The sequence below is a fragment of the Pristis pectinata genome, chromosome 4 (assembly GCF_009764475.1).
Source record: "Pristis pectinata isolate sPriPec2 chromosome 4, sPriPec2.1.pri, whole genome shotgun sequence".
Lineage (NCBI taxonomy): Eukaryota > Metazoa > Chordata > Chondrichthyes > Rhinopristiformes > Pristidae > Pristis > Pristis pectinata.
Window position 1 is genome coordinate 102,286,205 of NC_067408.1, and position 13,511 is coordinate 102,299,715.

Here is a 13,511-nt window from a genome sequence, read left to right on the forward strand (position 1 = left end):
GTTTAGCCTCCTATGCGGTACCTTGTCAAAGGCTTTGCGTAGGTCCATGTAGGCAACGTCTACCACACTCCTCTCATCTATCTTTAGTCACCTCTTCAAAAAAACTTAACTCGTGAGACAATTTCCTATGCATAAAGCAATGCTGACTATTCCTAATCAGACCTTGTCTTTCCAAAAGAATGTAGATCCTGTCTGTCAGAATCCCCTCCGATAACTTACCCAACACTGATGTTAGGCTCACTGCTCTGTAGTTCCCAGGCTCTTCTTTGCAGCCTTACTTAAATAAAGGCAAAACATTATCCATCCTTCAGTCTTCTGGCACCTTACCTGTGGCTATTGATGATACAAATAATAAATAGAAGATGGAGTAGGCCATTAGACCCTTATGCCTTCTCCATCTTTTAATAAAGTCATGGCTGGTCTTTCACCTCAGCACCATCTTTCTGTCTTAACCCCCATCCTTTGATTTCCTTAATATCTAAGCATTTTATGGCTGCAAGCAATAGAATATGACTTGGGAATCTACTCTGAGCGTTTGAATTGATGAAATGTTGTGGGGATATGTTAAAACTGAAAATTAATGCTGTGTTGTCTAGGCTGGTAGCTGGAACCTGCAAATAAAATTGTTAGGGAGAAAATCTATTTGAAATTAAACAACCAAGAATTAATATTTACATTAAAAATTGACATTACACTAGATAAATGTCATTAATTGTTTTTTTCCCCCCAGTATTTGACTGAACCATCCCAACAGCCTGTATTTCCAGTGCTGCATAAAGATGATCTGCAGGAGGATCACTGGGACAAACTCTCTATTGTGTCACAATCAGAAACTACACCAGTGCTGCTAAATTCAACTAAAGCCAATGAGAAAAAGGTGAACCAAGAGACAACCAAGTCTGACATGAAGGTCCCTAATGAAGATGATGATCTGCAAAGCAGTCAATCAAGTGTAGATTCTGGACATTATTCAAATAGTACACAAGATTCTTCCCATAAAAATCCACAGAGCATAGATGATGCATCTAAAACATAGGATTAAAAAATGGTTCACAGATTATCATGAACATTCCCTTTGTTTCCAGATGTTGACTTTGTGGTGTACTAGATGCATACACTTGCATGAAAGGAAACGGACCCGGGCACTGTTGTATTCTGCAATATTTTTACTGCACACAAAGATCACTTATGAATTAACATAAATACCTTCAGTCTGCTAATTTTGATTAGTTGGACTACTGAAGGATGTACATAGCCAAGCCACTGATCAATTTTTTCTCTAAAAGTAACTGGAATATGAAAATACTTGGCTTTAAGATGTATTTTCTGTTGCAGAGAAAGACTTGACAGATTTGTCAAAGAAAGTTCATGGACAGGAAATATTGAAAAACATTGACTCTGCTAAGGTGGTAATCTATCCTGCTTAGTGGATCAATTGAATGTGACAATGGAAATGTGCACAGTAAAAGTCTATTGCATATGCTTTTGTACAGTGTGATTCCGTATAACAAGAAGAAAATTACTCAAGTTTTGACAGTATGGGAAAACACCTTGTAATTGACTTTAAGGAGGTTGTGCTCACCCACAAGAGTGCATATGGTGTTCCTGTTCTGATATAGGATTGCAGAGTATATTCATGAAGACTGACATTGTTGGTTGTTAGTCCCTGACCGTAAATAGGTCAGTGGTTAGTCTTCTGATATTGATCATGACAATGAGACTTTATCAATACTGGCAGTGTTCAAACAACCCTGACTGAAATGGCAATGGTATTTCTTAGTTCTGTAACAGAGACAATAGTGGATACAATCATTAATAATTGTCTTGGCCACCAGTAAGAATGAATTTTGTTGTATACTTGGCCTTGTGCAAGTCTTGTTGTGAGCTACTGAATTTTCATTGATACAAATTTTTGAAGCAATAGTAATTAAGTCGTAACTCTAGCCTAACCCTCACTTTCCACACTTCAAGCAGGAAGTGGGCTGCAAGTGGTTTTACTGCTTAGTGGAACAAATATAATATAATGGAGTTACACAGATTTCCCTGCTGTTTACCATTAAAGGATTTGCATATCATAGACGAGCCAAGTAAAGATTAGTGGTTTATTATCATCCAGGCTGCTTGGATTTATGAGTTAGAGGTATCATCTAACATAGAAAATAGACTTTTACGTAATTTTAAATATGTTGTTTACAAATTAATAAAATGAACAATCATTAAAATAATGAATAACCTTTGCCAAAGTGTTCAGCAACTTACTAAGTGCCGAGTCATGTTCCATTATTGCAGAAAGTAAATTTACTGTGTCTAAACTGTTAACTGTTATCAGTGCTCCTGATAGTTCAATTATTATCTGATGCATAGATTAATTTTAAGTTGATACTTGCAAACATCTTAAGTTTTACTATTTCTGATTTGATGTGTGAGTTGTGCAAAATGTAATTGTTTGCCAGATTTACATGTCCTCTTTTTATGAATGTGAAATTAGCTTTGAAATTGAAAATAAAATGCTTTTCAATTCATTGTTATAGAAAGCCTAGATTTTGATTGGATCTTGTGTTGTGCATGTTGGGAAGGATTCTACTTTACTGAATTTTGTCAAATGGGGAAGAATTCTACATTAGTGACATTTGTCAAATGTAATCCAGCTGGAAAGCATAGTGGCACATTTTCTTTGATTCCATTGTTTAATCGGAAATATAACACAGTTATGGATTTTAAGGTTTACGTGTATCCTGAAAAATTGGACCATTTACTTCTATTATTTTCTACTTACCACCTGTTTCTCCATGTGCAAAAGATACAAAATGGATCTAAGGAAGTTTGTGACCATTATGTAGAGATCTTGCACTAAATTCATCAATTCTGCCTTTCCAGTAAGGAACTATGCTCAAAGGGAGTGGAAGCCAGTGAATTAAAGTTACGGATGTCTCTGTCCTGTGTTGTCTTTTTGAAGGATCAAGTTACTGTTGGACTATTTGTTTTGGATTCTGAGGTTTTCCAATGGTTACAGGGTGCTATGAGAGCAAAGAGTGGTTTAATCTTGTGATATTTTTCTATTTATTATCTGCAAGAAGTGCTTATACAAGGAGACAATCTTTATAATTATATCTTCATCGGCTGTGTAATGAAATACAAGCCCAGGGAATCATAGGTTTCCATCTGTCCTGTAAAATTATCATCATCATCTACCACCACCCTCTGTCTTCTATGGGCGAGCCAATTCTGAATCCACACAGCCAAGTTGCCCTGGATCCTATGCCTCCTGACTTTCTGAATAAGCCTTCCATGAGGAACCTTATCAAATGCCTTGCTAAAATCCATGTACAATCAACCTGTGTAGCCACTTCCAAGGAGCTTTGAACTTGGACCCCAAGATCCCTCTGCTCATCAACACTGTTAAGGGTCTTGCCATTAACAGTGAACTGTCTCTACATTTGATCTCCCAAGGTGCAACACTTCACCTTTGGCCAGGTTGAACTTCATCTGCCATTTCTCTGCCATATCTGCAACTGACCTATATCCTACTGTATCCTTTGCCAGTCTTCTACTCTATCCACAACACCACCAATCTTTGTATCATCTGCAAACTTACTAACCCAGCCATGTACATTTTCATCCAGGTCATTTATATACATCACAAACAGCGGAGATTCCAGTACAGATCCCTGAGGAACACCACCAGTCACAGAGCTCCAGCTAGAATAAGTCCCATCGACCTCTACCCTCTGTCTTCTACAGGCGAGCCAGTTCTGAATCCAAACGGCCAATTCACCTTGGATCCCACGCATCTTAATCTTCTGGATAATCTGCAGCATGTTTTTTTTTTAAGTAGCTGTGATAGAACTGCACTAATTACTAGTGATGTAGTAAAATAAAAGCAACATTCATAGTGCTCTGAACGATTGCTCTTGGGAGAAGGAGTTAGAGGTATTTAAGTGTTCAGTTCTCATGGGAATAGGGACATTGGCTTAAAAGTAACAATTTTGTCCAAAGCAGCTTGTACTTTCTCTTTATCAGTTCCAACAAGATCTTTGACCCAAAACACTAACTATTTCTCTTTCCAGCTGCTGCTTGATGTGCTGAGTTTTTCCAGCATTTTCTGGTTTTAGTTCTGATTTCCAGCATCTGCAGTTTGTTTTACTCTCGTTTTAGCCTGTACCAATTTTAATCGTAAATTCAATGGAATGAGAAGGGAAATGCCCAAAAGAAAATCCAAAGATTTCTTAGATCTTTCTGTTGCGCTTTGAGATTTAAAAACCAAATCCCCTATTAAATCAGTTTTCATTTTAGACCTTAAGCCCATAATAAACAAGTGGCAAGATAACTTTTCTATGCTTCTACATTGATTTGATGACACCTATTATGTATCTCTTAAATTAGTTTTTCGTGACAGCAAGCAAGTGTATTTGGGGAAAATCCTGATAATAATCCTGCCAGCATGGCAATAACTGGTTAGGCTAATTTGTGAGAGTCAGCCACTTGGAGTGTGACTCAGAGGAGTGACCACCAGATAGGAGGTGGTGGCCTCAATTGATCTGGCTGTTTGCTACCAGTCAGCAAGACAGCCATTCCTGCCCTTTAGAAGGTACGTGGAGGCAAGTTGGTAGTTTTGTACCTATGTGATGAGGAGATGACGGTCTTCCAACAGATAAACAACAGCTCCTTTTACAAAGGCACACAAGATTCTGCAGGTGCTGGAATCTGGAGCAATACACACAAAATGCTGGAGGAACTCAGCAGGTGAGGCAGCATCCATAGAGGGAAATGAACAGTTGATGTTTGGGGTGAGACCCTTCATCAGGACTCAATGAAGGGTCTCGACCTGAAACAATGGCTATTTCCCTCCATGGATGCTGTCTCACCTGCTGAGTTCCTCCAGCATTTTGTATGTGTTGCTCCTTTTACAAATCAGATTTGTTGTGTCTGGGGGATTAGTGGAGCTCCAGTGGCAGTTCTCCTACAAGAACTTTTCTTGTGCTTGAAGACATTTCAAATTGTTTCAGAATTGGTTAATAACCTTATTAGCAGGCAGAATCAACATGATACTTAAGCAGTGACTGTTTCTCTCTTCATTTTTGAAACTGAAAATCTGAAATAAAACAATTTCAAGTCAGCCATAATATGCAACTGCATTGGATAGTGGGTTTGATGGAGAGGAAATTAAGTTGAAGGGGTGGGCCATCTGGTCTTTTGAGTCTGCTCCACCATTCTGTAAGATCATGGCTGACCTTTAACATCTGCTCCTAATATGCCTATTGATTTTGGTTCTGAATGAATTCAGTAACAGCCTCCACCAAAGACAATGGTAAAGATTTACCACCCTTGCAATTCATTTTTGTTTATCTGTCCTAAACATTCCCTTAATGGCAAGTATGTTCTTTCCGAGGAGACCAATATTCCAGGGGCAATCTAACCAAGGCTCTACATAATTGCAGCAAGTCACCTTTATTCCTCTTGTCAAATTCTCTCATAAGGAAAATTCACAATAATGAAGTCAGCCATCTGGAGTCTTCAAAGAATAATTTTCTCCAGCATTACAGAAGGAACTTCTTTCACAAGTTTTGTTAACAGAGAACTCAATAACAAGAAAATATAACACAAGGTTTATTTCATAAATATCCTCATGAGAAAATAAAAGTAACGCTGTTATTTAATAGTGGCATTCCTTCTTCAGACATCTAATAGAAGTTGAAGCAAACATTCTGATTTAATAATTGCCTTTATGGCTGTTAAAATTTAAAATAATACAACAGGCATTCATTTCTACAAATATTTTGCCTAAATCTGAAGTTTACATTGCAGATCTCTTTAAAAAATGCAAAGCAGCAATAATAATAAACACATCAGACATAAAATCCATGTTTTCTTCAAAGAACTTGATGAGGTCATATTACAGTTATCAGCTCAAACAGTGCATCATTCGCTGTTAATACGACTCATTACAATTATTCAGAGCGCAGTTATCAAATTACAAAATTAAAGGCCCAGAAATTCATCCCCAGACAACAGCACCAAACATGCTGTATTCTAGCATCTCGGCATTGTATAATTCATTCCATTGATTTCAATGGAATGAATTTTGAAGCCAAACTACAATGTGCTGGCTGTACAATATTAGTGTTTCATCTAGCCATGGGGGATGAATTTCTAAGCATAGATGTTAACAAAATAAAATGATGATTTTTTCCAAGAATTATTTTGTAGATATCACTAAAGTTACTTAAATTACTATTTGGCCAAAAGTACAAAGCAATTTGTATTTGCAGTTTTTGTTTAAGTGCAGAATATCCTGAGTTATCTCAGTGCTGAAATGGAACAGCTTTTATGCCCAAAGTTCTTCTGTTCTCCCAAATTTATAGATCAGGCTGCTGCAAAATAAGACAAGGCAAGGTGCTTGATAGATTTCTACATTCATGATTTTGGCATAAAAGGTTTATTCACATTGAAGTCAAAATATTATCATTACTACATCACACAATTAAAAGCAACACACAAGATGCTGGAGGAACTCAGTGGGTCAGGCAGCATCTATGGAGGTAAATGGACAATTGATGTTTCGGGTCGAGACCCTTCATCCAGACTGAAAGGTAGAGGAGAGATAGCCAGTATAAAGAGCCGAAGGAAAGGGATGGCGCTAGCAAGCAACTGGTGGATCCAGGTCAGGAGGGGTGATAGATGGAGGAGGAGAGAGTAGAAAGAGCAACAGAAGCTGGGAGGTGATAGGTGGAGGCAACAAAGTGCTGTAGATGATGGAAGGTGGAGCATGGAATCAAAGGAGGGAGGTGGGGAGGGCAGATGAAGTGGGTGCAGGAGAGGAAAGAAACAGGGTGATGGGAGCTGGAGCTGGGTAGATCAGGAGGAAAGAGAAGAGGGGGAGCAGTTTACGGAAGTTGGAGAATTCAATTCTCATGATCCTGCTTGCTGGCCAATTAAATCTCCTCCCCATTCCCACACTGACATGTCTGTCCTTGGCCTCCTCCAACTGCCAGGGTGACCAGCACCTCATATTCCAACTGGGTGGTCTACAATCTGACAGCAACAACACTGAATGGCCCAACTCATCTATGCCAACCAAGGCACCTACGTGAACTAGTCCCATTTGCCTGCCTTTAGCTCATATCCCTCTAGACCTTTCCTATCCATGTACCTGTCCAAATGTCTTTTAAACATTGTAACTGTACCTGCCTCCACCTCTTCATCTGGTAGCTTGCTCCATATACCCATCACCCTGTGTGAAAAACTTGCTCCTTTCAACTTAAACCCATGCCCTCTAGTTTTAGACTCCCCTACCCTGGGGAAAAGACCGTGACCATCCACTTATCCATGCCCCTCATGATTTTCTAAAGCTCTATAAATAGACCCCTCACCCCCCCCTTCACTTGTCATTTGTTGTTTTGACCTTGAAAATCAATACTAGCTACTCAAACTTTCTGAGAAACTGTGCAGTAACTGCATTTGCCAAATGAAATAATTTGCTTACCTAAAAAATATTAGTGCATTTTGAAAGAAAACAGCCAGGCCTGGATACACATTAGCCTCTGTAAGAAATAAACAGAAATATTAACAAAAAAAATACATTTAGGACATATTGGTTTAAGTGACAAAGTTAGATGGCACAGATTTTGATTAGACAAGTCTAATAAATTAGAGTCAGGAATTATTGTTTGTATAGATGTTTAGTACAGCAAAATAGAAATAGGAAATTAATCATAAAAGCAAGGGAGCTGAAAATGGTTTATTTATATTTCACTTGACCACCTGAAAACACTTCAGATCTGTGGATTCACAATCAAACAAACTCTTACCAAGCCATGTTGTGTATTTGTTCTGAAGTAAAGATTTTGCCTTAAGTGGGATGATTCACTTCAAATTCTCCACCCAAGAGTAAATGCTTCTTAGATAGCACCTCCAACCTCACCAGCGAGAAGGGGAGCTGGTACATAGGAACCCCACCTGCAAGTTTCCTCCAATTAACCATTATTCTAATGTGGAATTATTCCCTCATCATCACTGGATTCAAATCCTGGAACTCCCATTTATCCATATTATTACTGCATCTGCCATGCATGTTCCCACTCATTCAACCTGCTCAAATTTTACATCTTCCTCACAGTTCACGCTCACTCCCAACTTTGAGTTCTTTGCACACTTGGGAGATATTACATGTAACTGCCCCATTAAATCATTGATATATATTGTGAATAGCCAGGTATCGAACCCTGCAGTACATCACTACTCATTGCCTGCCATTCAGAAAATGACCTATTCGTTCCCACTTTTTGTTTCCTGTCTACGAACTAGTTCTCTATCCCCACCCCCATCACACGTGCTTTAATCCTACACACTATTCCCTTATGTTCAACCTTGTTGAAAGCCCTCTGAAAGTCTAAATATACCATGTCCACTGGTTCACTCCCATCCATTTTAGTTATACTCTCAGAAAACAGTAAAATTATCAAGCATGATTTCCCTTTCATTGATCCATCCTAGTGTTGCCTGATCTCATCACTGTTCTTCTATTACATCTTTAGTAATGGACTCCGGCATTTCTCCACAACTGATGTTAAGCTAACTAACCAATAATTCAGTTTTCTCTCTCCCTCCATTTTTAAAAATGGACAGTATGTTCACTACCTTCTGATTCATAGGATTTGATCTGGAGTCCAAAATTGTTGGAAATTAACTGCCAATACATCCACAATTTTCTAGGGCCACTCAAGCATTCTGGGATGCAGACTATTGGCTGTGGAAGATTTATTGGTCTTCAATCCCATCCGTTTTCCTAACATCATTTCACTGCTAATATGGATTCTCTTCAATTACTCCTTCTCACGAGAGCCTGGATTCCCCAGTATTTCTGGGAGGTTATTTGTATCGTCCTTTGTGAAGACAGAACCTAAGTACTTGTTCAATTGTGCTGCCATTTCTTTGCTCCCCATTATAATTCCCCGTTTTTGTCTGTAAGAGGTGTACATTTGTCTCTACTAATCATTTTCTGTTTTTGCACATCAACAGAACCTTTTACAATTAATTTTTAATGTTACCTTCAACTTAGTTTCACCTCCCCCACCACTTAATCTCTCTCTTGGTTCTCCTTGTCCCCAGTCCTTGGGTTTGCTGCTTTTCTGGGTCAATTTATACAGCTCCTCCTTTAGAGCTAATATTATCCATAAGTTTCCTTATTAGTCACAGCTAAGCCAACCTTCCAGTTTTGTTTCTGTACTAAACAGGAATGAACAATTCCCATATTTCATCCATCCATTGAAGATCTAGAGGAGATTGGATGTTCAAAGATAAACTTCTTATCCTAAGGGAATGGGGCTCATAAGGAGTACCAGATCAGCAACATTGTTCTTCTCAGCGCTTTTGACATGCAGTAAATCTGTTGAGATGGCAATGTAAAGCAAACTTCTTAACCAAAATAAGACTGCACATCATGTCCAGCCAATCATAGACAGACATATTCTTGTACGTGATAACAACAGCAATACTTAAAATGTTAATCATTTATGGGACCAGGAAAAAAGACTTACTTGGTACAACGTATGCCCCAAATAGGATCCACATGGATGCTATGAGAGATCCAAACATTAGCATGAAGCCAATGAAAAGCCAGATTCTCGCACCTGTGAAAAAATGTAGAGAATATCTGGATGCAGGGAGCAACTGTAGGGGTGAGAAAACGTTTCCAGGGCTGTACTTACTCCCACTCAGTTTTAACAAAATACCCATATAAACTTTCCCCAAAGGCTGGAGGAAAGTTTGGACAAAACTGGAATAACTGAACAATGAAAAGCCAGAACGTATTCATTCATTCAGAAGTTCCTGAGGTAGATCTGGAAGGAGCAGCAAGTAGTTGTGAATGCAGGAAGCCAACACAAACGGCAGGTTAAAGTGATGGTGGAATGTCTAACAAAGGGATGTGGATGAAGTGAAAGAATCATCCATGAACCAGGTTTTCAAACTAAGGGAGTTACTGGAGGCCTCCTAGTTTAGGTCACAAATGTGGAGTCTCAATTTTGACTGGGAACATTCCACAGAGTACATTTGCTGTGTCATTGGTGAATGGAAAGGTAAAGGTCCAGAGGGTTTTGGTGATGGGAGAATGTTGGTACTCAGACATTCAGAAGTGGATGATACTGACAGAGGGTAGCTGGATTGGAGTAAAAAGCTTTGGCTAATTCAGTAACACAGCCCTGAAGAACAATTTAGCAGAGAGCTCTAGGATCAAGGTTAAGGGTAGAAGACAGGCTTATTTCAGAAATGAAGGGGCAGAGGAGGGAGCAAAACAGATGTGGAGAAGAAGTGAACAACTATGGATCAAAAGAAGCTAAGGATGGAAGGTGGAAGCGAATATAGCTGAGAAGAAAGAAGTCAAATAGGCTTAGGTTCTGAAGCATCAGCTATCATTTAAATACACAACAGCAAACAAAGTAATGGACTAAAAGAAATTAAGTCCGATGTATGGAACTCAACACTAGAGCACCTGTTTTAAATTACTTCTCAAGGCAGACTTCATTTCATCCTATCTATTGCTTAAAATGTAAATAAACTTTAAAAATGTAAGCTAACAAAACATTCACAATCAAGCAAAATAATCAAAGATCTTTCCAAATAATAAAACTTCCATGAATAAGTACATCTATACTCTGGGGAAGAACACATCTGTTATTACTAATGTGAGTTTGTAAGCAGTGACATAATTTTGCTGCACATGAGCATGGAGCCATTTCTGAAAACCGCATCCTTGTCAGCCACATGCTTCATATCTCATTAACAAATCAGTTTCTTTGTTCCACTTGAAAATGCACTAGTAGAAAGCAAAATGATTTACAATATAGATAGTATCACTGCCATACACACCCGGTGAAGCAGAAACAACAGTATTTTTTTTAAACCACTGACATTGCTTTTCCAAATAACGTTCACAGCTGAAAGTTCACAGATTGGAGAAGATAAAAGACCATCTGAATATTTCAGATGGATTCAAGAGGTTACTTTTCTTTTTTTAATTCAATTTTGGGATCAGGCCATTGCTAGCAATGCCAGGATTTACTGCTCATCCCCAACTGCCCTCACTCCATCATGGGTACAGCACTGCCCACCACTGAAAGCATCTAGAGGAGGCGCTGCCTCAAGAAGGCAGCATCCATCATCAAAGATCCCCACCATCCGGGTCATGCCCTCTTCTTGTTGCTTTTTTCAGGCAGGAGGTACAGAAGCCTGAAGTCCCACACCACCAGGTTCAGGAACAGCTACTTTGTACAACCATCAGGGTCTTGAACCAACCTGCACAATCTTAACCCTACCTCAGCAACAGAAAACTACATACCATCTCTTGCACTACCATGGACTTGTCTCTGATTGTGTCATTTTTTGTACCAATATCTTGTATTTTTTTTCACGATCTTGTATAATGTACAACTCATGTTCTGCACATTGTTGTCCAAATGCACGTGCCTGTGATGCTGCCACAAGCAAGTTTTTCATTGTACCTGTACCTCACCATACTTGTGCACATGACAATAAACTCAACTTGACTTAAAAGTGGTGGTGAGCCACCTTTTAGAATCATTGCAGTCATTCTATTGAGGTTACTTCCACGGTGCTGCTGGGTGGGGAATTCCAGGATTAAACCAATGAAGAAGAACTGGCGATATACTTCCAAGTGAGGCTGGTGAGCCACACAGATGGGAGACTGCAGCTGGTGGTATTACTTGCTGGGTTTGACTTCTTAGTGGTATCACATGGTAGCACTCACAGCTACTGTGATGAAGTGCTTTGAGAGGTTGGTCATGGCTAGAATTAACTCCTGCCTGAGCAAGGACCTGGACCTACTGCAATTTGCCTACCGCCACAACAGGTCTACAGAGGACACAATCTCACTAGCTCTCCACTCAGCTTTGGAGCACCTAGACAGCAGCAAAACATAATTCAGGCTGCTGTTTATCGACTACAGCTCGGTGTTCAATACCATCATCCCCTCAAGTACAAATCAACATGCTTCAAAACCTGGGCCTCTGTACCTCCCTCTGCAACTGGATCCTCAATTTCCTTATTGGTAGTAACACCTCTTCCTCACTGACAATCAACACAGGCGCATCTCAAGGGTGCATGCTTAGCCCACTGCTCTACTCTCTCCACACAGTCTACTCATGACTGTGTGGCTAGGCACAGCACAAACGCCATCTATAAATTTGCCAATGACACCACTATTGGCAGAATCTCAGATGGCAATGAGGCAGCGTACAGGAGTGATCAATTGGTTGAGTGATGTCGCAACAACAGCTACCTCTCACTTAATGTCAGCAAGACCAAGGGAATGATTGTGGACTTCAGGAAGGGGAAGTCAGGAGAACACGCACCATCCTCATTGAGGGGTCAGCGGTGGAAAGGATGAGCAGCTTCAAGTTCCTGGGCATCAACGTCTCAGTAGATCTATCTTGGGCCCAAACACATTGATGTAATCACGAAGAAGGCACGCCAGTGGCTCTACTTCAGGAATTTGAGGAGATTTGGTATGTCACCAAAGACTCTTGCAAATTTCTACAGATGTATGGTGGAGAGCATTCTGACTGGTTGAATCACTGCCTGGTATGGAGGCTCCAATGTGCAGGATGGAAAGAAGCTGCAGAGGGTTGTAGACTCAGCCAGCTCCATCAAGGGTATCAGAAAGTCAGGATATCCAAATACTATTCACTTGAGGTGCACCCGTGTTGATTGTCAGTGAGGAGGAGGTGTTACTACTGATCCTCACTGACTGTGGTCTCCCAATAAGGAAGTCGAGGGTCCAGTTGCAGAGGGAGGTATAGAGGCCCAGGTTTTGAAACGTTGATTAGTACTGAGGGGATGACGATAGGCCTCTGACCTATTCTTGCAGCAATAGTACTTATGTGGCTGGTCCAGGCTAATTTGTCCAAATTGTTGGGTAGATGCCAGTGTATATACATTTTTCTTTAATTATATTTCAATGGCTCTATAATTTGTTATATATTTTGAATTTGCAATGATTGTCCACCACGTTTTTTTATTGATATAATTGAAAGGAGACTAGTGGCCTGGCATTTGTTTGGGTTAGTTGTGGATTGTCTAATTTAGTTGGAAATTTGAGACATATCCTGTTGCAACTTTTAGAAATTAAAAATCACAAAATACATTCAATTTCCATATCCATCACAGTCATTTCAATTAGAACATGAACTTGTACTGTGATACTGTAGTGGCCCGAACCCGCAAGACTCGAACCGCCATTGGCGGCCGCGGGCGCATGCATGGGAGCGCGACGTGGACCTTCCGGCGGGGACCGCACATCACGTCCGCTGGAGGGGCTCTCGGTTACTCTTTAGCGAGCGCTCGCACTTTGTTTGAATCAGTAAAGTGTGCTCCAGTCCAGCCTCTGTGTTTCTGCGTTTTCTTTCCTGCCGCGCGCCGCGTTCGGCTACATTTGGTGACCCTGACGCTCCCAGACAGCATCTGGAACCCGCAACATGAATCCCAACGACTTGCAC

At 40.1% G+C, this 13,511-nt stretch overlaps 2 protein-coding genes across 5 annotated transcripts in view; one reads left to right on the top strand and one right to left on the bottom strand.

Moving 5' to 3' along the window:
- Positions 1-2,529, top strand: part of LOC127569431 (interleukin-10 receptor subunit beta-like) — a 50,482-nt gene extending 47,953 nt beyond the window's left edge. The window contains exon 9 of the mRNA XM_052014069.1: positions 731-2,529. Coding sequence (XP_051870029.1) covers positions 731-1,036 — 306 coding nt within the window. The 3' untranslated portion in view covers positions 1,037-2,529. The remainder of the gene's footprint in view (positions 1-730) is intronic.
- A 3,065-nt stretch (positions 2,530-5,594) lies between these two features.
- Positions 5,595-13,511, bottom strand: part of LOC127569451 (transmembrane protein 50B) — a 51,996-nt gene continuing 44,079 nt past the window's right edge. For all 4 annotated transcript variants that reach the window (XM_052014104.1, XM_052014105.1, XM_052014108.1 and 1 more), the window contains exons 5-7: positions 9,537-9,629; positions 7,484-7,541; positions 5,595-6,371 (exon numbers count right to left, since the gene is read on the bottom strand). In XM_052014104.1, coding sequence (XP_051870064.1) covers positions 6,326-6,371; positions 7,484-7,541; positions 9,537-9,629 — 197 coding nt within the window. In that variant the 3' untranslated portion in view covers positions 5,595-6,325. The remainder of the gene's footprint in view (positions 6,372-7,483; positions 7,542-9,536; positions 9,630-13,511) is intronic.